This window comes from Globicephala melas, chromosome 10 (genome assembly GCF_963455315.2).
Source record: "Globicephala melas chromosome 10, mGloMel1.2, whole genome shotgun sequence".
NCBI classification, from domain to species: domain Eukaryota; kingdom Metazoa; phylum Chordata; class Mammalia; order Artiodactyla; family Delphinidae; genus Globicephala; species Globicephala melas.
This window is the reverse complement of record NC_083323.1, coordinates 41,567,508-41,594,167: the sequence shown is the minus strand read 5'-3', so window position 1 is coordinate 41,594,167 and position 26,660 is coordinate 41,567,508. Positions and strand designations below refer to the sequence as shown.

The 26,660-nt window shown below is 36.8% G+C and overlaps 1 protein-coding gene across 4 annotated transcripts in view; it reads right to left on the bottom strand.

Annotated features, from left to right (window-relative positions):
* Window positions 1-26,660, bottom strand: part of OSBPL8 (oxysterol binding protein like 8) — a 192,487-nt gene that overhangs the window by 132,829 nt on the left and 32,998 nt on the right. For 3 of the 4 annotated variants that reach the window (XM_030866229.3, XM_060305957.2, XM_060305958.2), the window contains exon 2: window positions 1,020-1,120. In XM_030866229.3, the coding sequence (XP_030722089.1) occupies window positions 1,020-1,061 (42 nt within the window). In that variant the 5' untranslated portion in view covers window positions 1,062-1,120. Of the gene's footprint in view, window positions 1-1,019; window positions 1,121-26,660 lie in introns of those variants that run through there. The other variant, XM_030866232.2, reaches the window with a different exon arrangement.

Below are 26,660 nucleotides of genomic sequence, written 5' to 3'. Positions count from 1 at the left end.
ATTAAAGAAACAAGTTTGAACCAGAAATTCAAAAAAGGTTGGGACCAAGTTAACACAAGTAAACAAAACTGCATTTTGCTATCAATCATTAGACTGATCCTACATTTGAGCCTGAACAAAGGACATTCACTAAATTAAAACGCACAAACACCTCAATTTAGTAGTGACTCTCAACTTCATAGTAGTATGAAAGACAGAAAAGTTGGCCTCTGCATTATTCCAATAATGTAAATTTGTCACATAATCTACCATCTAACAAATCATAGAGCTATCACCTGGCTACATTTTACCCACTGGCACCTTTACTTTAGGTAATACAAACATCCCTAACAATCTATAAATCAATATTTAATGGAATCTTTAAAAAAGGAGAATTGAAAATGAAATGATCCTAGAGCAAAATGTTTTCGTACAGTGACAAATCATCATTTAATCCACATCCTACTGGTGAATTTTTATTTTTTTTTAAACTTATTGGATAAGGTACACTACCAGTACCCCTACTCATTTGTTTTAATTTCAGAATACAATTCAATCACAACACAAGGCAGCAATATTTATTAAATCTTTATACTTTTATATAAAGAATATATGTGGCAACTGCTCTTAATTCTGAATTATTTTAACTGTTTCATTCTATCTACAGCTGCACATGATGTGAGATTTACAGGCATTTAATTTCCTTAACTGTTAACAACCTCTTGATTTCAGTAAGGCAAAAAGTTTCTTGAGGAAAACAAACATAAACTATTACATCAGTATGTCTTACACTATATGGCTGAGAAAGCAAGGGAAAAGAGGTAGGAGATAAGGCAGAAATAGCAGAAAACTGGGTTATGCCTTAACAAGCTTTAAACTATCTGTAATTTTCATATCAACAGAGGAATTAAAGTACTATTTTAAAATACTTTTTTTAAAGTTTGTTTTAAATACATTTTAAAAATAAAATGATGGCTTACATCATACACTTTCCAGCTGTAGATGATAGTACCTTATTATGCTGTATTTGAACCACTCACCAAAGTTCGGTCAGGTTCTCCATCTGCCAAACCAGCCTCCATAGTGAAAGAAGATAGGTTTACACTTCTCTTTCCATTAATATTTAGTCATCCTGTAAATCCTAGAAGAAGAAAATCATATGTATTAGTTCTGGTATAAAACTGTGATAAGTGGGAAATAAAGCATTAAGTATATAAGGAGAGAGAAATCATTTTAGGCTGAGGTTATTGGGAAATTCAATAATGGAAAAAAAAACAAACAGATTTTGCCATGCACCTTGAAGAATGGTAGAAGTTCAGCAAAAATGAAAGAAAATATTCCAAGTGAAGAGGACTAGCAAGAGCAAGGTTAAAGATATGAGACTGTTCAAAATGTGAAAAGATGATTGAACCTACTTATAACTAAGGAAATAAAATTAGATTTTTTTTTCATTATTACATTGGTAAAAACTAAAAAGTGTGCTACCATCCAATGTTGCTGAGAACATAGGAAAATAGATGTTCTCATGCACTTCTGTGATAAGAATATAAATCAGAACAACTGGGGAGAGGACAATTTAAAATATACATGCTTTAATCCAGCAATTGCAAGGCTAGGAATTATTCCACAAATATATTATACAAATGCACAAAGACATAAATAAACATATCCAACGAAGTAATAGGTGAGGAAAACTGGAACCAGCCTTAATGTCAATCATTAGGAGCTTGCTTAAATTATACTACATACATACAATTGAAGAGCATGCTGCAATTTTTAAAAATCACTTAGTATCTGTATATACTAAACTAGAAAGAAGACCACAACACATTAGGTGGAAAAAACAAAATGACAGAACATAATATATAAAGTACTCTTTTTGTTTCTGAATTTTTCATTTTTACAATGAACATGTATTACTTTTATACTTTTTTTTATTTTGAAAAGTCTTAGAAGTAGGTCTTCATCACGTTTCTTTTGAGCTTTTTAACTAACAAAGCCTCCAAGATGAACTCCTATAGTAATTATATATATTCAGAAGTCTCTAATAATCACTCTAATAATTCTTCCTTAAAACAGCGAACAAAATTAAAACCAAGAAATAGGTACACTTCTAGTCATTTCCTGGAGTTCCAAATCATTTTCTTGCCTTTGCAAGTGTAAAAGACTGCACTGAAATATCAATACAGGATGACCCATCCTGCGGATACGAGTCAGCCTCTTTCCCCAGCCAATCCTGTCACTGTCCAATGGGCTCATGAACAAAGTAGCCACCATGGTAGGGATGCAGGTTATGCATGGGTTTAGCAACATGGACCTCCACTCACCAAGACCAACCTGGCTACTGCCACTGCTGAGTGCCAAATCTACCAGCAGCAGAGACCAACACTGAGTCCCCAGTATGACACTATTACCTGAGGTGATCAGCCAGCTACCCGGTGACAGGTTGATTACACTGGACTGCTTCTATCATGGAAGAGGTAGTACTTTATGCTTACTGAAATAGATACTTAGTCTGATACAGATTTGCCTTCGCTGCACAAAATGCTTCTGCCAAAACTACTATCCGTGGACTTACAGAATGCCTTCTCTACCCCTCCTATTGTTCTACAAAGCACTGCTGCTGATCAAGGAACTCATTTCACAGCAAAAAAAAACAAACAAAAAACTGTGGCAATGGGCTAGTGAATTCACTAGTCTTACCATATCATCCTGAAACAGCTGGCTTGATAGAACAGTGGAATGGTCTTTTGAGGACTCAGTGAGAGGACCAGCCAGATGGCAATACCTTGGGCAAGGATCTCCAAAAGGCTGTATATGCTCCGAATGTCCGATATATGGTTCTGTTTCTCGCATAGCCAAGATTCACAGGTTAGGACTCAGAGGAAGGAAATGGAAGTGGCACCACTGACTACTTATTGACCCACAAGCAAAAATTTTTGTTTATTTATTTTTATTGAAGTATAGTTGATTTACAATGTTGTGTTAGTTTCTGGTGTACAGCAAAGTGATTCAGTTATACATATACATATACATATTCTTTTCCCTTATGGTTTATTACAGGATTTTGAATATAGTTCCCTGTGCTATACAGTAGGACCTTGTTGCTTATCTATGTTATATATAGTAGTTTGTATCTGCTAACTCCAAACTCCTAATTTATCCCTCTCCCACCCCCTTTTCCCTTTGGTAACTGTAAGTTTGTTTTCTATATCTGTGAGTCTGTTTCTGTTTCATAAATAAGTTCATTTGTGTCATATTTTAGATTCCACATATAGGTGGTATCATAAGGTATTTGTCTTTCTTTTTCTGACTTACTTCACTTAATATGATAATCTCTAGGTCCATCCATGTTGCTGCAAATGGCATTATTTCATTTTTTTTATGGCTAAGTAGTGTTCCATTGTGTATATATAACACATCTTCTTTACCCATGCATCTGTCAATGGACATTTAGATTGCTTCCATGTCTTGGCTGTTGTAAATTGTAATTAGAGTTTTCTCTGGATATGTGCCCAGGAATGGGATTGCTGGATCATATAGCAACTCTATTTTTAGTTTTTTAAGGAACCTCCATACTGTTTTCTATAGTGGCTGCACCAATTTACATTCCCATCAACTGTGCAGGAGGGTTCCCTTTTCTCCACACACTCTCCAGCATTTGTTATTTGTAGACTTTTAAATAACGGCCATTCTGACCAGTGTGAAATGGTACCTCATTGTATTTTTGATTTGCATTTCTCATACTTAGCGATGTTGAGCATCTTCTCATGTGCCTATTGGCCATCTGTATGCCTTCTTTGGAGAAATGTCTATTTAGGTCTTCTGTCCATTTTTTGATTTGGTTGGTTTTTTGTTATTGAGTTGTCATAAGCTGTTTGTATATTTTGGAAAGTAAGCCCTTGTTGGTCACATTGTTTACAAATATTTTCTCCCATTCCATATATTGTCTTTTCATTTTGGTTATGATTTCATTTGCTGTGCAAAAGCTTACAAGTTTGATTAGGTCCCAGTTGTTTATTTTTGCTTTTATTTCTATTGTCTTGGGAGAGTGACCTAAGAAAACATTGATACAATTTATGTCAGAGAATGTTTTGCCTATGTTCTCTTCTCGGAGTTTTATGGTGTCACATCTTACATTGAAGTCTTTAAGCTATTTTGAGTTTATTTTTGTGTATGGTGTGAGAATGTGTTCTAACCTCATTGATTTACATGCAGCTATCCAGCTTTCCCAACACCACTACTAGCAAAAATTTTTGTTTCCTGTCCCCACGACCTTATGCTTTGTTGGTCTAGAGGTCTTAGTTCCAAAGGGAGGAATGCTTCCATCAGGAGACACAACAGTGATTCCACTGAACTGGAAGTTAAGCCTGCCACCCGCCCACTTTAAGCTCCCCATGCCTTAGAATCAGTAGGCAAAGAAGGAACTTACTGTGCTGGCTTAGGTAATTGACTCTAATTACCAAGGGGAAATTGGACTACTATTCCACAATGGTGGTAAGAAAGAAAATGTCTGGTTATCGGAGATCCCTAAGAGCATTGCTTAGGACTACCATGCCTTATGATTATATTCAATGGAAAACTATAATAGCCCAACCAAGGCAGGACTACTACTGACTCAAACCCTTCAGAAACAAAAGTTTGGGTCACTCCACCAGGTAAAGAAAGAACTATGGCTATCTGAGGTGCTTGCTGAGGGCAAAGGGAATACAAAATGGGTAGTGGAAGAAGGCATTTATAAATACCAGCTACCACTACATGACCAGTTACCGAAATGAGAATTATAATTAGTTATGAGTATTTTTTCCTAAATTCGTTATGAATATGTTTCTGCGTGTAGGCATCAAATAACTGTTTTCTTCCCTCTCATCTCCTTGTCATATAACATAAGACTTTACATTATAGTATTTATAATTTATTTATAAATTTATAATATTATAAAATTATAATTATATATAATTGTATAATATAATATATATATAAAATATATATTATATATATTATATTATATAATATATAATATATATAATATAATATAATATATATAATTTTATAATTATAAAATTATAAAAATATTATAAAATTTATAATATTTATAATTTATTATAGTATTTAAGTACTGTTAAATATTTAAGTTATAGGATATCAAGGAGAGTGAACATCACCCAAGGACTTTGCAGCCTGCCCTGCAATTTCAGACTTGCCAGCCCCCACAATCACGGAAGCCAACTCCTTAAAATAAAGCCACTCTTTCTCCCCCTCTCTCTTTCTGTATACATGTATATCCTATTGGTTCTGTTTCTCTGGAGAACCCTGACGAATACAATATGTATGTGTGCATTCATACCTTGTCCATATAAATATAGATATATGTATCTCATCGTTCATTCTCACCGCCTTCTGTGCTCTCCTTTGTATCCTCTGTATCATAAAAGCTAAAAGTATGAGAACTCCACTTTGCAAATATCTTTGCCCCTGGAATTTATGTGATTTACATTCAGCAAATGCAATGCATTTGCACAATATTTGGAAGGCAGAAGAGAGACAGGAACAAGGCCATTTTTCTTCTGAATGCAGTAGACACCTGGACTTTAACAGACATGAGGTTTTACAGTAATCACCAAATGCTCCCCTGCCAGTTTGCTATGTTGGTACTACCAGGCAGCCACAATCAGCAGCAGCAGTGACTAATCTGAAAGCTTAGAACAGCCTTTCAGGCTCCATACCTCCAGCTTTTCCAAAAACTTTTAAGAATCTAATTCCCCTTACTAATTTCCCTTTTGCTCTAAGTACCTATAGTGATTTGTTGTCCTCAATGAAGCTGGCCTGACAAATTTTTTAAAAACTAAATATTTAAAATATATTGTACAGGCTTCCCTGGTGGTGCAGTGGTTGAGAGTCCACCTGCCGATGCAGGGGACACGGGTTCGTGCCCCGGTCCGGGAGGATCCCACATGCCGTGGAGCAGCTAGGCCCATGAGCCATGGCCGCTGAGCCTGCGCGTCTGGAGCCTGTGCTCCGCAACGGGAGAGGCCACAACAGTGAGAGGCCCGCATACCGCAAAAAAAAAAAAAAAATATATATATATATATATATGTGTGTATATATATATATAGAGAGAGAGAGAGTACATTAGACAGTAATCAGGGCTGAGAAGAAAAAATTAGGAAGTGAGCAATTATATATGTCACAGTAGTAGGGAGAATTTTAGATAGGAATGACTGAGTCAAGATCTCAGTAACATAAGGGGGTGAGTTGCTCAAGTATCTAGAGGACCCTCCCAGGCAGAATAGGAAACAGCAAGCACAAAGACCCTAAGGCAGGAGTATGTGGCATGTTTAAAGAACAGCAAGGAGACTAATATGGCAAGTGGAATAAGGAAGAGAGCAGTCAGCAATGAGAACAGGAAGATAACTATGTTCCAAATCATAGAGAGCCTAATAGGACAGAAGGACTTTGACTTACACTCTGAATGAGATGGGAAGCTATCTTCAGAAAGGAGAGCAAAGAAATAACAGAATCTAACTTATGCAGTACCACTCTGGCTGCTGGCTGAGAATAGATTACAAATTGGAAGACCATTGCTATAATCCAGGCAAGAGACCATGGTGGCTTGTGCCAGAACAGTAGCAAGAGGTGTGGTGAATAGTATCAAATTCTTTAAATACTTTGAATATAGAGTCAAAAGGATTTGTTGATGAACCAGATGTAGGGTGTGAATTTAAAGAGAAGTGGAGGTAGGATTTAGGAGGTCTGTGCCCTGAGCAACTGGAAGAATGAAACTGCCACTAACAGATTTGGAGTACATTATGGAAAGACTTGAAGAGGAAAGAGATGAATATCAGGAGCTCCTTTTGGATATATTCACTTTGAGATGCAGTTAGACATCTGAATAGAGATACCAAGTAGACAGTTGGACCTACGGATGTGAGGTTGAGGAGGAGCAGTCAGGCTAGAAATGTAAACTGAGAGTCAGCATATAGATGCAATTTAAAACCATAAGACTAGATGAGATCTCCTTGGGAATCAGTGTAGACAGAAAAGAGGACTGAGTTCAGAGCCCTGGGGTATTCAATATCAAAGAATCAATATTTATAGAATAAATGAATAAATTCCAATTTTTGCTTTTAAATTTTCAGGTCAACTCAACATAATTACCTTATGTAAAGACAAAATTACTCTATATAAAAAGCAATCTTGAGAAAGAAGAACAAAGCTGAAGGTATCATGCTCCCTGACTTCAGACTATACTGCAAAGCTACAGTAGTCAAAACAGGATGGTACTGGCACAAAAACAGACACATAGATCAATGGAACAGAACAGGGAGCCCATAAATAAACCCACTCAACTATGGTCAATTTATCAACAAAGGATGCAAGAATATACAATGGGGAAAAGACAATCTCTTCAGTAAGTGGTGCTGGGAACATGACAGCTACACATAAAAGAATAAAATCAGAACATTTCCTCACACCATATACAAAAATAATTAAAATCAAAATATATTAAAGACCCAAATGTTAGACCAGAAAACATAAAACTCCTAGAAGAAAACACAGGCAGAACACTCTTTGACATAAATCGCAGCAATATTTTTTGGACCTGTCTTCTAAGGCAAAGGAAACAAAAGCAAAAATAAACAAATGGGACCTAATTAAACTTAAAAGAGTTTTGCACAGCAAAGGAAACCACTGACAAAATGAAAAGACAACCTACTGAATGGGAGAAAATATTTGCAAATGGGGTTAATCAGTAAGGGGTTAATAAGCTTGTACAACTCAATGTCACAAAAAGTAAAATAATACTACCCAATTAAAAACTGAGCAGAAGACCCAAATAGACATTTTTCCAAAGAAGACATACAGATGGCCAACTGGCACATGAAAATATGCTCAACATTGCAAATCATCAGAGAAATGCAAATCAAAACCACAAGATATCACCTCACAATCTGTCAGAATGGCTATTATCAAAAAGATCACAAGTAACAAATGCTGGTGAGAATGTAGAGAAAAGGGAATTCTTTTACACTACATGTAAAAGAATTCCAACTAATGGTGGGAATGTAAATTGGTGCAGCCACTAAGTAAAACAGTATGCAGGTTCCTCAAAAAACTAAAAATAGAACTACCATATGATCCAGCAATTCCACTCCTGGGTACACACCCAAAGAAAACAAAAACACTAATTTGAAAAGATACATGCACCCTATGTTCACGGCAGTATTATTTACAATAGCCAAGATATGGAAGCAACCTAAGTATCCATCAACAGATGAACGGATATGGTATATATACATACAATGGAGTACTACTCAGCCACAAAAAAAGAATGAAATTTTGCCCTTTGCAGCAACATGGATGGACCTGGAGGGTATTACGCTCAGTGAAATAAGTAGACAGAGAAAGACAAATACTCTATGTTATCACTTATTGTGGAATCTAAAAAATAAAACAAAAAATGAACACAACAAAACAGAAACAGACTCACAGATATAGAGAACAAACTAGTGGTTACCAGTAGAGAGATGGAAATGGGAGGGGTAAGATAGGGATAGGGAATTAAGAGGTACAAACTACTATGCATAAAATAAGCTACAAGGATATACTGCACAGCACAGGGAATACAGCCAATATATTATAATGACTTTAAATGGAGCATAAACTATAAAAGTTTTGAATCACTCTGTTGTACTCCTGAAACTAATATAATATTGTAAATCAACTACATTTCAATGAAAAAAAAGTTTTAAAAAATATACAATGACAAAAAGGAAATTTCAAGTAGTAAAAAAAGTCCAAACACCCTAAAAAAAAATTCAGCACTGAATATGATAACTGTAGTTTTTCTGTAGTTATCTTCATCAAATTAAGAAACTTCCCGTCTATTATAATTTTCATGAAAAGTTTAATTTATATTTTTAATGACTGGGCACTAGTTTTTGTTAAGTACATTTACGACTCTATTGAAATGAATGCATGTATTTTTTCCTTTGCTATCTTTTTGTGAGTATATTGCTTGATTTATTGAATATTAAGCCTTTCTTGCATTTCTGGAATAAATCACACTGGAACATGGAAGAAAAAAGCAAAGAAGACTCACACATATACACACAGTAAAAATCAAATCATAACATGACTGAAAAAAGGGAGCAGTCCTCAAAAAAGGAAAAATAGAACACCAGGGCTTCCCTCGTGGTGCAGTGGTTAAGAATCCACCTGCCAATGCAGGAGACATGGGTTCAAGCCCTGGTCCAGGAAGATCCCACACGCCACGGAGCAACTAAGCCTGTGTACCACAACTACTGAAGCCTGCGCTCTACAGCCTGCGAGCCACAACTACTGAGCCCATGTGCCACAACTACTGAAGCCCGCACGGCTAGAGCCTGTGCTCTGCAGCAAAAGAAGCCACCGCAATGAGAAGCCTGTGCACCGCAACGAAGAGCAGCCCACACTCGCTGCAATTAGAGAAGCCGCGCACAGCAACGAAGACCCAACACAGCCATGAATAAATAAATAAAAATTTATTTAAAAAAATAGAACAACCATATAATCTAGCAATTCCACTCCTGGGAAAATATCTGGAAAAAAATAAAAATGCTAATTCAAAAAGATACATGCACCCCAATGTTCATAGCAGCACTATTTACAATAGCCAAGATATTGCACTTGGGAGCAACCCAAGTGCCCAACAACAGATGACTAGATTAAGAATATGTGTGTGGTGTGTGTGTGTGTGTGTGTGTATATATATACACATATACACATATATATACAATGGTGGTGGTGTGTGTATATATATGTGTGTGTGTTTTTACATGCAACGGAATATTACTCAGCCATAAAAAAGGATGAAATTTTGCCCTTTGCAGCAACATGGATGGACCTAGAGAATATCATGCTTATTGAAATGTCAGAAAGAGAAAGACATATACTGTGTGATATCATTTACACGTGGAATCTGAAAAAGAATACGAGTAAATGTTTATCCAAAACAGAAGCAAACTCAGATATAGAAAACAAACTTGTGGTTACCAAAGGGGAAAGAGAAGGGAGAAAGGACAAATTAGGGGTATGGGATGAACAGATACAAACTACTATGTAGATACGCAACAGGATATACTGTATAGCATAGAGAATTACAGCCATTATCTTGTAATAACCTATAATGGAGTACAGTCTGTAAAAATATTGAATCACTATGCTGTACACCTGAACATAATATTATAAATCAACTAGACTTCAAAAAATAATAATAATAAATTAAAAATTAAAAAGGGAGCAGGAAAAGAAAGATAAGTGCCCTAAATTCCTCACTGTTGAAAAAAGGGAGTTAAGATAAGAGACACTACTAACATATCAAGAAACTAGTTTTTAGTATTTCTTTGAAATCAAACACTAGAACTAAAAACGTGTAACAAAAAATCCTAGAGGGAGAGGGTGATTGACTGGAAGCTTAAGGTATAAGCATACTAATTTCCCCATCTTTCAGAGTTTAAAGCTAGAGATGTTTAAATGATAATAAATCTGGGAATAAAAAAGTATATTTTTTAAAGGTAAAACAGTAATTAAACACAGACCTAATGGTGGTAGGCCCTAGGGAGTAGGCTTGAAGAGAAGAAAGGCAGTCTCCTATTTTAACTCCTTTTAAACAGTGTATGTTGCTTGTATAACCAAAAAGAATGTCTAAGTTTTTTGTAAAAGAGTACAGTGCATCACAATCCTGACAACTCCTTTCTCCAAATTGCCAAGCTAAAGCTAGGCCTGCATCCCAATTTGAACATAATTACTAGCTAAATTCAAAGTTTAAAGAAGACTCTGTTCCCTCTTGTGCTCCTTTGTTATCAGTACTGTAGACATTGTTTAGGGAACTGGTGCCTCACTGTCTAGTTACACTTTAACAAAGTTCCTAGAGAAAGAATTTTTATAAAAATCTTCTCTATTTTGGGCTTGAGTTGTTATTTCAGTCACAGAAAGAATGAAGGAGCATCTACTAAGTAAGGCTATTGGCTTTAACATATGTCATTTAACCATAACAACCTCATGACGCTATATTGAATAATGGCTGTCTCAGTTACAAGTTGTATACAATTAGGCTGTGGCTTACTATCTCACAGGATGCCCCAGAAGTTTTTTGTTTTGTTTTCTTAAATGCTTAAGTTATAAAAACAAATATGCTCTAAAGGTAGAATGCCTATCAATGAATATACCATACTTCTAAAGAATAGCACTACATTCTTATCACTGGAAATTAGGATTAAAGTCACCAATCTTAATCTCATTCATTGTCAACTTGATTAAAAAATTAGATTGCAAATAAGAGTAATTTGATCTAGCTAGTCTGAACTAATCTACAGTATTTACACTAGGTTAAATACTAAAGGAAAGTCTAATATAATGAGAAATTAATTACACAAATGTGACAGGTCCCCAAAAGCAAGCTAGCACCAACATCTTATTCATAAGCAGTTAAAGTATATATATATATATATATATATATATATATATATATATATATATGCACGTGCGCGCGTGCACACACACACACACACACGGACTGCTTTATTAAAGCAGGCTGTCTATCCAAATGGCTTCCATCAAAATTATTGTAAAACAGTGTAGTACATATTTTTCATAAAGTATATTAATATTTTGGCACCTATGAATTAAGATTTCCTCCATTCTAAATATAACAGCGATGATAATGATGGTAATAAGACTGGGAGGCAAGCAAAAAGCTGGAATGGGCAAGGGGGAAGCGGGATAGGAGTGTGCAGGGCAAATTATCCTACTGTGGCTGTACAACCCCAGGGAGACAGATGAGGAAGACATGTCAGGAAGACAGAGAGAAGAAACAGACTGAATGAGTCAGACCAAGTCTTGGAAGAGGGAAAGGCATTAAATTACCTAAGGATATAAAGATGAAAGGAAGGAAAATATCTGGATGACTCCTCCTATCCGGATTTCTCTGGAGTATGTAGGTATGTAGGTATTCTCAAAGCACTGCCCCTCTTAAAAAACCCTCATTAAAATTACATTATTTCACAAATATACTATGCCTATATGTATGTCTATTTCACAGTGATTATAATCTAGTTTGCATTTATCTGACTGCCTGACAACATATTAAAGCCCAATCAATTACTTAAATTCTGAACTAGAAGGGTGTCCAAATACTTTTTCTATCTCTGATTTGTAAAAGTCATTGAACAGTTCAACCAGATGCACTGTTTTAGATAGATATATGTGTATATAGATGTAATACTGTGATTTGTAAGAAATGTATGTAATTGGTCATTCAGATGACCTAATATATATATTTCAGATATATTTGGTCTTCATCCACGGTTCCTGGCTCACAGCTCCCAAAACCCTTGGAATCTTCTGGACAATAAGAATAATGGGGTAATATTCAATCTCTTGTCCTCAGTTACTTAAAACTCTTCAGGGGAGGTGACTTTTGGATCCCACCCAAGGGTGGGGGCTGGTTGCCAGGAGACCCAACCATGCGATTAGAGGGTTGGAACTCTCAGTCCCACCCCTTGATTTCCAGGGAGGAGAGAAGGGCTTGAGATTGAATCAATATCCATTGGCCAATGATTTAGTCAATCATGACTATGTAATGAAGCTTCCATAAAAACCCAAAAGGGCAGCTTTTTGGTCCCCATTTTTCCCCCCCGAGAGCTTCTACTTCTGGGAACCAGACTTCCCCATGCTACCATGCTGGGCTCCAAGCTCCGCAAGGACAGAAACTCCTTCGTTCAGGACCTTGTGCTATGCATATTTTTATCTGTCTGTTGATTCGTATCCTTTAATATCTATTTATAAAACATCAATAATCTAGTAAGTAAACAGATTTTTCTGAATTCTATGAGCCATTCTGGCAAATTAATCAAACCCAAGAATGGAGTCATGGGAACCTCTGATTTATAGTCAGACAGTCAGAAGTCCAGGTAACAACTCGGACTTACAACTGGCATCTGAAGTGGAGAATGGTCCTGTGGGACTGAGCCCTCTACCTGTGGAATCTGATTCTATCTCCAGGTATACAGTATCAGAAATCAGGAGAATTCTCAGACATCCTGCTGGTGTCAAAAAATTGCTTGTTGTAGTGGGGAAGCTTACACCCACACCCACACACACACAATGGAATCAGGTCTGGGAGCCCTTTTCAACTTTAATCATCCATACAAGTGACAAGGGTTACTTATAAAAAGCACAAAGAAAAATGTACTAAAGATTTTCTCGATCTGTTGCTTTACAAAATACACACTGTTTATGTAGAGTCCAGCCAAAATTAAACTGTAAGCACTTTGCCCAGAGGAAAACCAGTGTTAGTCTAAGTTCAATGAAAACCAGGAAATCACTATTACTAAATTTCTGACAAGGTACAAAACAAATTCCATTTCCCATTATCTCTAGACCAACCACTAATATACATAATTCATAAAATTTATGGTTTATAAATCCTTGATATCTACTGTTGCTTCATCATCAGTTATATTTCTTTTGTAGGGCTCAAAACACATTCATCAAATATTTATTTACGTCTTGTCCCATAGGAGACACCGTTCTAGATTCTGGACATATAAAGAATACATATCCTGTCCTAGCTGAAAGAGAGCAAAATAAACTAGTATACTACTATGTAATAAGCCTATGACAAAGGAATGTGTATGCTGTTACCTTCAGGAGCACATGAGGATATTAAAATCAGATTTCTGGATGTGGTAGAGTGAGAGTACCCCCGCCCTCCCAGAAAAAACCCTTGCAAACCCCTTTACATTAAAAGCAAACAAATTAACTACCAGAAATAAAATATATAAATGAACCTAGTATTAATTAAATAATTAATTAATTAATTAATAACCTAGTATTAATTAATGAAGAACGTTTCATAAATATTTACAATCTTTGCAGAGGCTCTGGACGCGCAGGCTCAGCGGCCATGGCTCACGGGCCCAGCTGCTCCGTGGCACGTGGGATCTTCCCAGACCGGGGCACGAACCCATGTCCGTAGCATTAGCAGGCGGACTCTCAACCACTGCGCCACCAGGGAAGCCCAATATTTACAATCTAAAGTGCTTTCTTATACAGCCTATTTTGAACTTAGGTTTATTTTTTTAGGTTCATTTGTTTGCCTTTAGACTTAGTCACAAACAAAACTAGTTTACATTATCTTCCAATTGATATATAATTCTACAAAAGAATAAAGTAAAAAAGAGGGGCATTAGAGGAGATTGGTTCAAGATGGTGAAGTAGAAGGACGTGCTCTCACTCCCTCCTGCGAGAGCACCAGAATCACAACTGCTGAACAATCAACAACAGGAAGACACTGGAACTCACCAAAAAAGATACCCCACATCCAAAGACAAAGGAGAAGCCACAATGAGACGGTAGGAGGGGTGCAATCACAATAAAATCAAATCCCATAACTGCTGGGTGGGTGACTCACAAACTGGAGAACACTTACACCACAGAAGTGCACCCACTAGAGTGAAGGTCCTGAGCCCCACATCAGGCTTCCCAACCTGGGGACCCGGCAACGGGAGGAGGAATTCCTAGAGAATCAGACTTCGAAGGCTAGCAGCATTTGATTGCAGAACTTTGACAGGACTGGGGGAAACAGAGATTCCACACTTGGAGGGCACACAAAAAGTAGTGTGAGCATCGGGACCCAGGGGAAGGAGCAGTGACCCCACAGGAGACTGAACCAGACCTAGTGTTGGAGGGTCTCCTGCAGAGGTGAGGGCAGGCTGTGTCTCACCATGAGGACAAGGACAATGGCAGCAGAAGTTTTGGGAAGTACTCCTTGGCATGAGCCCTCCCAGAGTCTGCCATTAGCCCCACCAAACAGCCTGTAGGCTCCAGTGCTGGGTCGCCTCAGGCCAAACAACCAATAGGGAGGGAACCCAGCCCCACCCATCAGCAGAAAAGCAGATTAAAGTTTTACTGAGCTCTGCCCACCAGAGCAACAGCCAGCTCTACCCACCACCAGTCCCTCCCATCAGGAAACTTGCACAAGCCTCTTAGATAGCCTCATCCACCAGAGGGCAGACAGCAGAAGCAAGAAGAACTACAACCCTGCAGCCTGTGGAAGGAAAACCACATTCACAGAAAGACAGACAAGATGAAAAGGCAGAGGGCTATGTACCAGATGAAGGAACAAGATAAAACCCCAGGAAAACAACTAAATGAAGTGGAGATAGGCAACCTTCCAGAAAAAGAATTCAGAATAATGATAGTGAAGATGATCCAGGACCTCAGAAAAAGAATGGAGGCAAAGATCGAGAAGATGCAAGAAATGTTTAACAAAGACCTAAAAGAATTAAAGAACAAACAAACAGCGATGAGCAATACAATAACTGAAATGTAAACTACACTAGAAGGAATCAATAGCAGAATAACTGAGGCAGAAGAACGGATAAGTGACCTGGAAGACAGAATGGTGGAATTCACTGCTGTGGAACAGAATAAAGAAAAAAGAATGAAAAGAAATGAAGACAGCCTAAGAGACCTCTGGGAAAACACTAAATGCAACAACATTCGCATTATATGGGTCCCACAAGGAAAAGAGAGAGAGAAAGAATCAGAGAAAATATTTGAAGAGATTATAGTCGAAAACTTCCCTAACATGGGAAAGGAAAGAGCCACCCAAGTCCAGGAAGCACAGCAAGTCCCATACAGGATAAACCCAAGGAGAAACATGCCGAGACACATAGTAATCAAATTGGCAAAAATTAAAGACAAAGAAAAATTACTGAAAGCAGCAAGGGAAAAACGACAAATAACATACAAGGGAACTCCCATAAGGTTAACAGCTGATTTCCCAGCAGAAACTCTACAAGCCAGAAGGGAGTGATATACTTAACTATATCATGATAAAAATGATATACTTAAAGTGATGAAAATGAAGAACCTACAACCAAGATTACTCTACCCGGCAAGGATCTCATTCAGATTCGATGGAGATATCAAAAGCTTTACAGACAAGCAAAAGCTAAGAGAATTCAGCACCACCAAACCAGCTCTACAACAAATGCTAAAGGAACTTCTCTAAGTGGGAAACACAAGAGAAAAAAAGGACCTACAAAAACAAGCCCAAAACAATTAAGAAAATGGTCATAGGAACATACATATCGATAATTACCTTAAACGTGAATGGATTAAATGCTCCAACCAAAAGACACAGGCTCCCTGAATGGAGGCCCATATATATTCTGTCTACAAGAGACCCACTTCAGAACTAGGGACACATGCAGACTGAAAGTGAGGGGGATGGAAAAAGATATTCCATGCAAATGGAAATCAAAAGGAGTAGCAATACTCATATCAGATAAACTAGACTTTAAAACAAAGACTGTTACAAGAGACAAGGAAGGACACTACCTAATGATCAAGGGATCAATCCAAGAAGAAGATATAACAATTATAAATGCTTATGCACCCAACACAGGAGCACCTCAATACATAAGGCAACTGCTAACAGCTATAAAAGAGGAAACTGACAGTAACACAATAATAGTGGGGGACTTTTAACACTTCACTTACACAAATGAACAGATCATCCAAACAGAAAATTAATTTCCAAAACAGGAAACACAAGCTTAAATGACACAATAGAAGAGATAGATTTAATTGATATTTATAGGACATTCCATCCAAACACAGCAGATTACACTTTCCTCTCAGGTGTGCACGGAACATTCTCCAGGATAGATCACATCTTGGGTCACAAATCAAGCCTCAGTAAATTTAAGAAAATTGAAATCATATCAAGCATGTTTTCTGACCATGCTATGAGATTAGAAATCAATTACAGGGACAAAAATGTAAAAATCACAAACACATGGAGGCTAAACAATACATTACTAACTAACCAAGAGATAACTGAAGAAATCAAAGAAGAAATTCAAAAATACCTAGAGACAAATGACAATGAAAACACAATGATCCACAACCTATGGGATACAGCAAAAGCAGTTCTAAGAGGGAAGTTTATAGCAATACAATCCTACCTCAAGAAACAAGAAACATCTCAAATAAAAAATCTAACCTTACACCTAAAGGAACTAGAGAAAGAAGAACAAACAAAACCCAAGTTAGTAGAAGGAAAACAATCATAAAAATCAGAGCAGAAAAAAAGAAAACAATAGCAAACATCAATAAAACTAAAAGCTGGTTCTTTGAGAAGATAAACAAAATTGATAAACCATTAGCCAGGCTCATCAAGAAAAAGAGGGAGAGGACTCAAATCAATAAAATTAGAAAGAAAAAGGAAAAGTTACAACAGACATAGCAGAAATACAAAGCATCCTAAGAGACTACTACAAGCAACACTATGCCAATAAAATGGACAACCTGGAAGAAATGGACAAATTCTTAGAAAGGTATAACCTTCCAAGACTGAACCAGGAAGAAATAGAAAATATGAACAGACCAATCACAAGTAATGAAATTGAAAGTGTGATTAAAAAATCTTCCAACACACAAAAGTCCAGGACCAGATGGCTTCACAGGTGAATTCTATGAAACATTTAGAGAAGAGCTAACACCCATCCTTCTCAAACTCTTCCAAAAAATTGCAGAGGAAGAAACACTCCCAAACTCATTCTATGAGACCACCATCACCCTGATACCAAAACCAGACAAAGATACTACAAAAAAAAGAAAAGTACAGACCAATGTCACTGATGAAAGTAGATGCAAAAATCCTCAACAAAATACTAGCAAAGAGAATCCAACAACACACTAAAAGGATCATGCACCACGATCAAGAGGGATTTATCCCAGGAATGCAAGGATTCTTCAATATATGCAAATCAATCAATGTGATACACCACAGTAATAAATTGAAGAAGAAAAACCATATGATCGTCTCAATAGATGCAGAAAAAGCTTTTGACAAAATTCAACACCCATTTATGATAAAAACTCTCCAGAAAGCGGGCACACAGGGAACCTACCTCAACATAAGAAAGGCCATATACGACAAACCCACAGCAAACATCATTCTCTATGGTGAAAAACTGAAACCATCCCCTATAAGGTAGCCATGGCAATCAGAGAACAAAAAGAAATAAAAGGAATACAAATTGGAAAAGAAGAAGTAAAACTGTCATTGTTTGCAGATGACATGATACTATACATAAGAATCCTAAAGATGCCACCAGAAAACTAGTAGAGCTAATGAATGAATTTGGTAAAGTTGCAGGATACAAAATTAATGCACAGAAATCTCTTGCATTCCTATACACAAATGATGCAAAATCTGAAAGAGAAATTAAGGAAACACTCCCATTTACCACTGCAACAGAAAGAATAAAATACCTAGGAATAAACCTGCCTAGGGAGACAAAAGACCTGTATGCAGAAAAGTGTAAGACACTGATGAAAGAAATTAAAGATGATACAAACAGATGGAGAGATATACCATGCTCTTGGATTGGAAGAATCAATATTGTGAAAATGACTACACTACCCAAAGCAATCTACAGATTCAATGCAATCCCTACCAAATTACCAATGGCAATTTTTACAGAACTAGAACAAAAATATCTTAAAATTTGCATGGAGACACAAAAGACCTGGAATAGCCAAAGCGGTCTTGAGGGAAAAAAACAGAGCTGGAGGAAGCAGACTCCCTGATTTCAGACTATACTACAAAGCTACAGTAATCAAGACAATATGGTACTGGCACAAAAACTGAAATATAGATCAATGTAACAGGATAGAAAGCCCAGAGATAAACCCACGCACCTACGGTCAACTACTCTATGACAAAGGAGGCAAGGCTATACAATGGAGAAAAGACAGTTGCTTCAATAAGTGGTGCTGGGAAAACTAGACAGCTACAGGTAAAAGAATGAAATTAGAACACTCTCTAACACCATATATAAAAATGAACTCAAAATGGATTAGAGACCTAAATGTAAGAGTGGACACTATAAAACTCTTAGGGGAAAACATAGGAAGAACAGTCTTTGACATAAATCACAGCAAGATCTTTTTTGATCCACCTCCTAGAGTACTGGAAATAAAAACAAAAATAAACAAATGGGACTTAATGAAACTTAAAAGCTTTTGCAAAGCAACGGAAACTACAAACGAGATGAAATATTTTCTCAGAATGGGAGAAAATATTTGCAAACGAATCAACAGACAAAGGATTAATCTCCAAAATACATAAACAGCTCATACAACTCAATATTAAAAAAACAAACAACGCAATCCAAAAATGGGCAGAAGACCTAAAGAGACATTTATCCAAAGAAGACATACAGATGGCCAAAAAGCACATGAAAAGCTGCTCAACATCACTAATTATTAGAGAAATGCAAATCAAAACTACAATGAGATATCACGTCACACCAGTTAGAATGGGTATCATCTGAAAATCTACAAACAACAAATGCTGGAGAGGGTGTGGAGAAAAGGGAACCCTCTTGCACTGTTGGTGGGAATGCAAATTGATACAGCCACTATGGAGAACAGCATGGAGGTTCCCTAAAAAACTATAAATGGAATTATCATATGACCCAGCAATCCCACTACTGGGCATATACCCAGAGAAAACCATAATTCAAAAAGACACATGCACCTCAATGTTCACTGCAGCACTATTTACAATAGGCAGGACATGGAAGCAACCTAAATGCCCATCGACAGACGAATGGATAAAGAAGATGTGGTACATATATACAATGGAATATTATTCAGCCATAGAAAGGAATGAAATTGGGTCATTTGTAGAGACGTGGATGAATCTAGAGGCTGTCATACAGAGTGAAGTAAGTCAGAAAGAGAAAAACAAATATCTTATATTAATGCATATATGTGGAACCTAGAAAAATGGTACAGATGAACCGGTTTGCAGGGCAGAAACTGAGACACAGATGTAGAGAACAAACGTATGGAAACCACGGCGGGTAAGTGGCAGTGGGGGGTGGTGGTGTGATGAATTGGGAGATTTGGATTGACATATATACACTAATATGTATAAAATGGATAACTAATAAGAACGTGCTGTATAAAAAAATAAATAAAATAAAATAAAATTCAAAAACTCAAAAAAAAGTAAAAAAGAACTGAAGTAATATCTAATTACTATACAGTTTATTTTTCTTAAAAATGGGTGTGCAAAACGGATAGATTAGAAAATTAATCTCCTAGTTTGAAAATAAACTTTAGATACATCAAGATTCTATCATGTCTATAAAACACTGGACATTTTGCGGAGTTGGATACAGAGAAAAAATTATTTATGAATGACAGAACATAACTCACTTAAAGTCATATAAGCTTCTCTAAAGATATCAATCAACCCAACCTTCCGAAAGCTGCATTAAGACCCCTCTTACTATACATTCATACTTCCGCTTTTAAAACCTCAAGAGAAGAAAAAAGTCATACCAAAGTAAACTATGGAGCTCCATGTGTTTTAAAATAAATACCAAAATACAAATGAACTTATTACAAAACAGAAATAGACTCACAGACACAGAAAAGAAACTTGTGGTTACCAAAGGGGATAGCAGAGTGAGGGGGAGATAAATTAGGAGTTTGGGATTAACATATACACACTACCATATATAAAACAGGTAAACAACAAGGGCCTATTCTATAGCACAGGGAACTATATTCAATATCTTGTAATAACCTATAATGGAAAAGAATCTGAAAAAGAATATATATATGTATATATACATATATAACTGAATCACTTTGCTGTACACTTGAAACTATCACAACATTGTAAATCATCTATACTTCAATTAAAAAAAAAAGAAATAATACCAAAATAGCCCATAGAAAGAGTAACCAACCCAGTAGCAACCAGACCCCGACACACAGTCTGTGGTCTCTAAACAACATTTCTCATTAAAAGACACCAGGGCTTCTTGAAGAAATGGCATATTCCAGATCTAAGACAACAAATGTACGAGATGAGCCTAGAGTATCTTGTATTCCAGAGAGCAAGAAAGCTATCAAAGACTATTGGAGTCACATAATGAAGACTCAGGAGCCAACTTGAAGGGGCTACCAATAGCCAAAGAAGGGAAAAGTTAAGTCCTGAAAAAAATGAAATAAATTAAATGGATATAGAAGCTTTGAACAGTGGATTTAAAAACTTGATTAACTGACCTATAAATTCCACTACACCCAACAACCGCAATATATTCTTTTCAAATATACATATTTCCAAATTTGACTACATGCTGGGCCAAAATGCAAGTCTCAAATAACTTGCAAAATGTTGAAAACATGCAGACTGATCTCTGACCACAATGCAATTAAGCTAGAAATCACTAACAAAAACTTAACTAGAGGGCTTCCCTGGTGGCGCAGTGGTTGAGAGTCCGCCTGCCGATGTAGGGGACATGGGTTTGTGCCCCGGTCTGGGAAGATCCCACATGCCGCGGAGCGGCTGGGCCCGTGAGCCATGGCTGCCGAGCCTGTGCGTCTGGAGCCTGTGCTCCGTAACGGGAGAGGTCACAACAGTGAGACGCCCGCGTACCGCAAAAAAAAAAAAAAAAAAAAAAAAGAAACTTAACTAGAAAATCTCCATGTATTTTGAAATTAATTAAATATACCTCTAAATAAGCTATGGATTAAAAAAGTAATCACAGTGGCAATTAGGAAGCAACAAGGAAAATTAAGTTTTTAACTAAATGATAATAAAAACACTGTTTATCAAAACTTGAGGTATGCAGAGAAAATTTACAGCTGTAAAAGGCAGTTTGAAAACTAAACAACTAATCATCATTTCAAAAAATGTGAAAGAGGAGCAAATTAAACCTAAGAAAGTAAAGGAAGGAAACAAAAAAGCAGAAATAAATGACATAGAAAACTAAAATACAAAAAAGGAAATCAACAAAGTTAAAAATTAGTTCTTTGAAAAGAATAAAATTAATGAATGCTAGGTGAGACTAAACAAGGAAAAAGAGTAGAAATAATCAATAGTATGATTGATAAAGAAGACAAAACAACAAATCCTCCAAACATTAAAAACATCCTAAAAGGAAATTATAAATACCTCTATACCAGTAAATTTGAAAATTTATAATGGACAAATTCCCAGAAAAATTCAACTTACTGAAACTTCTGCAAGAAGAATCAGAAAATCAAAATAGTCCTATTGAAACCATAATAAAAAAAAAAAACTTTCCAAAAAAGAAATATTATCTATTTATTAATGTATTCATTCATTTGTATTTTTCTATCATCTGGTACTTTGTTTGAAGAATGGTAATTAATATCTATTATAGTTCTATGTACCATACAAACAGATTATATTTGCTGAGATAGATGACAATGGTAAATCTCAAATACTTAGCTTCAAGAACCTAAAAAATCAAAATGACATACAAGGAGCTTATGAGTCTAATAACCACCAGAAACAAGAATGACAGTTTCCCCTCTCTACCTCCCACACACCCTCCTACAAAACATCTCAGAGACAACAACTTTAAACAAAAGGCTGCAAGACCCCAAATATAGGACATTTGTTTTAGAAAGCTTTGTTATGAACTTCCTGGCATAAACAGACATGCCAAATGTTTGAAAATAAATGAATGAACTTGAAAAATACATTCTCACACTAGTTCTAAAAAGGAACAGACAACAGCAAATAGACTCCATTTCTCCTCTAGTGCAGAGTTGTTTCCTCCTCTGTGCACTCAAAGTGCTTCTAGCATGGAACTGATCACACTGTATTTCTAAATAGTTGTTTACCCACCTGCCTCCCCCATTTAGATCCAAAGCTCCATGATGACATTCAATTTATACAAATTAATGAGTTGCCTGATAGGCATCAGGCACGTGCTACCTTCTGGAGAATCAAGGTGCACAAAACATACACGGTCCATGACCACCTGAGGTCATGTGAATCTTCTCATGGGAAATGATGTTTTAAGCTGAGACCAGTCAGCTTTGTTAAGTGGATGTGAATTTTAGTTTTAACCTAAAAACATGTGCCTTCTGGGAGGGATAAATTAGGAGGCTGGGATTAACATAGACACACTACTATATATATGATAGATAATCAATAAGGACCTACTATATAGCACAGGGAACTCTACTCAATATTCTGTAATAACCTATATGGGAAAAGAGTCTGAAAAGAATAGATACATGTACACGTATAACTAAATCACTTTGCTGTACACCTGAAACTAACACAACATTGTAAGCCAACTATATTCCAATATAAAAATTTTTTAAAGAATATAGAAAAATAAAAACATGTGCCTTCTAAGTACCCTACCCACATTTAGATAAAGGTACGACTGAAAAACAGATAATACCTTACTTATGTCAGGTAGAAAAATGAGATTCCAAATAGTGTCTTTCAACTGATCAGTTTTGCACTGACTTCAATATTCACTCTACTCTGACACCACGTCTTTTATCACAATTGTGTAAAACTTATGACAGAGAGTTAACAGAAGTAGAGTAAAACTCAGAAGAAACACGAGACATTCTTGAATTAATGGAAAGATGCCATAGGTCAGATCACATTCTCAAAACACAGCTCCACGCATTAAAAGGCCATAATAAAATGACTAACACACAACAAACATTAGTTCTGACTGCAACACTGGAACTATAAAAGAATGGCACCTTTTGATCACAGAAGCATCCGGTAAAAAACTACAGAGGATTTTCTCCTCCTGGAGTCATCACAAATTTATTTCTGAAAGGGACTATGGGGGATAGAAACAAATGGCTAAAAATTTAGTCCAAAAAGGTATCATACAGAATTTTTAAAACTTGATTTAAAACTAGTTTCATTCAAACTGATTTATATATGTAGACAGAACCAATGCTGTAAGATATATAGATAAATTATAGATGGATAGATACATAGATAATCCTCAAAATGCCATTATTTTCACATTATTTTCTTCTTTGCATTTAATAGTATATTGGGATAGTAGGAAACATCAGGGGACACGCAGAGTCTCAACAACAGCAGCAAGAGACAGGCTAATGTTTGATTTAGAGTGGTGTTTCTCTAAGTATGGTCTGAGGAGCACCCCCATCTTAAGCATATTGAGCCCTTGTTAAATATGCAAATACCCAGGCCCCTCTGTACATATTAAATCAGAATCTCCACGAGTGCAGCCTGGGATTCTGCATTTAACACACTTCACATTAAAACCTGGGAACTCCAGGTTTCAAGTACAGACTCTGGAGTCAGACTTTCTGGATTCAAAATTCAGCTCTACTGAATAGTTGTTTTACCACAGGCGAATTATTCTGCAACAGTTTCTTCATCTGCAAATTAGGGGTGATGAAAATAATAGTACCTAAGTCATAGGATTATAAAATAACTAAGTGAGTTGACATAGAAAGTCCTCAGAACTGTGTTGGGCACAATATAAGTGCTACCTATACAAATGCAACAGGCATAACTAAGTTAAACAGGCTCCAAATTACTATCAATATTTTTTTAAAAACACACAATATATCTCTAAAACTTTAAACTGTTCAGCAGTGTACTGGCACATCTCATACCACCATACCAAATACTGGTAAACATTGCCACAAACTGTTTCATCCTTATGTTCATTATCAAGGCATGCACTTTCCCTATCCTGATGTAGCATGATGAGATATACAGAATATTAGTAAACCTCATTTCAAGTCCACACCTCTCTTGAGAACTAGCTGTTGACCTTTAGACAAACTATTTTATATCTCTGGAGCTCAATTTCCTCATAAGTAAGATTATGAAACTAAAATGGCCATTACTAAGACTTCTTGCAACTCTAATATTCTACAATTTAACAGCCAGCAGTTTTACCACTTGTGTAACTACTGCTGACATAATCACTGCAATGTAAAAGAATATAAATTGTAAGGTACCATCTCAACTTTAAGGGCCATACTAGACCTTCCATCAGAGTAATACATTAAGGGGACAAAAGAATGTGAGGTAACTTACAATAATCACAACAAATCAATGAAGTACATTACAGTTTTCTAAGTTTTTTCAAGTTCACCTGTAATCTTTTACCCTACATGATCAGTACAAATAGCTCCTCAAGAAAAAAAAAAGAAATCAGGTCAAGTAGGTAATCAAAGCAATATTTATCTATCTTACATATTTTATTACAACTGAAATACATTTTCTCTCTCTCTCTGTCTCTCTCTCTCCAATCCTTTAATGGAAAGGCATTTTCACTGAGTATGGATCTGCAGATTAGAATTGAGCATCATCTTCCTTGCTTAAACCACAGCTATAATACATTGTCTGAGATCGCTATGGTCAGTTCTTTAAAATGAAACAAAACTTAAAACGTACTTGCAAATTCATCAGTTTAGAGACACCTCCTAAATGTTTACAATTAGTTTTCCTATGTTTTCTAGTTATCTAGTTATCTAATGCACACCAAATCCCAAGGGAGCAATGTGGATGGGCCCAGATGGATGCCCTCCGAAGTAGTGGGTTACAGCACAGAAGAACTCTGAGCTTAGGAAGCCCATATTTCATATGGGCTGCATAATGGGCAGTTAGCATGTGTGCCCTTTGCTCCAGAGGAAGACACCATCTCTGTCTTCCTAGGCTATTCACTATACAAACATCCTTGAAAGGATAGTCCAGAACAAAAGGCAGTCAGTGCTTTACTTGAAAGATACACAGAACTGCAAGACACCATGAGGGATTGTCTTCCAACAGTTTTTTCATCCCTATCTTATCCCATACAACACCCTGTAACATTTCACCTTGTATTATATGTGTTATTATTGATAGGTCAAATCACTAGTGATTCACAAGCCACAATCAAAAAGAGCACTTTGGCAAATGTCTACTGAGAGGAGTGATTAGCACAATTTTTTCTGATTTTAAACAATTTGAAGAATCTTTTTATATATAAATCGCACCTCATCAAGTCCAGTCTTAATTACTGAATGAATGCACTGAAGTCAACTACCACCCAAAAAAGATTCAGGGATCAAAATGGTAACATAGGACCCCCAGCCTCTGTCCTCCCACAAAGATCAACAATTAGACAGTTATTCATGAACAAAAACAGCTCTAGGAAAGATGTGAAGTCCACGTAAGAAACTTCAACAACATAATGGAACAACCACACAAAAAGGGAAAGAAAACAGCTTCGTTTTGTTTTTATCATCCATCTCCTAGGCTGGCACTGTTTAGCACCAAGGGGAAACTCCCCAGATAGAAAGAGTTCCCATGCCAGGAAAGGGAGATCACAGTAAGCAACCAGCTTCCCCAGCCTTTTCGGGCAGTGCACAAAGGACCTGCTTTGATTTCACCCCACCCAGAGACCAGCAAAGCTGAGATATAGAGATGGCTAGGAACAAGGAAGAATAGCAGGGGTTACCAAGATCAGCCACAAAGTGGGTATAACCACAGTCCCACCTGCTCTTCAAAGGACCTGAATTTTGAAGCTTTCTCAACTGAAAAAACCAACGGCCAGCACAGCCGCCACAGATCACCGGCAGATTTCACCAGGTTTTGTCCCATAGTTATTTGTGTTCACCAACACCAGTTGCCCGAGTCCCTCCTCGTTCCCTCCCCTCACCTGCCCCACAGGAGCCCAGGACCCACACCAAATACCACCCCAAGCCCCTGTGGCTGCACGACTGCAAGATGCTGCCTATACTCCCATGGCTGACCTCCACCGCCACGTGCCCGCTCCAGGCTAGCC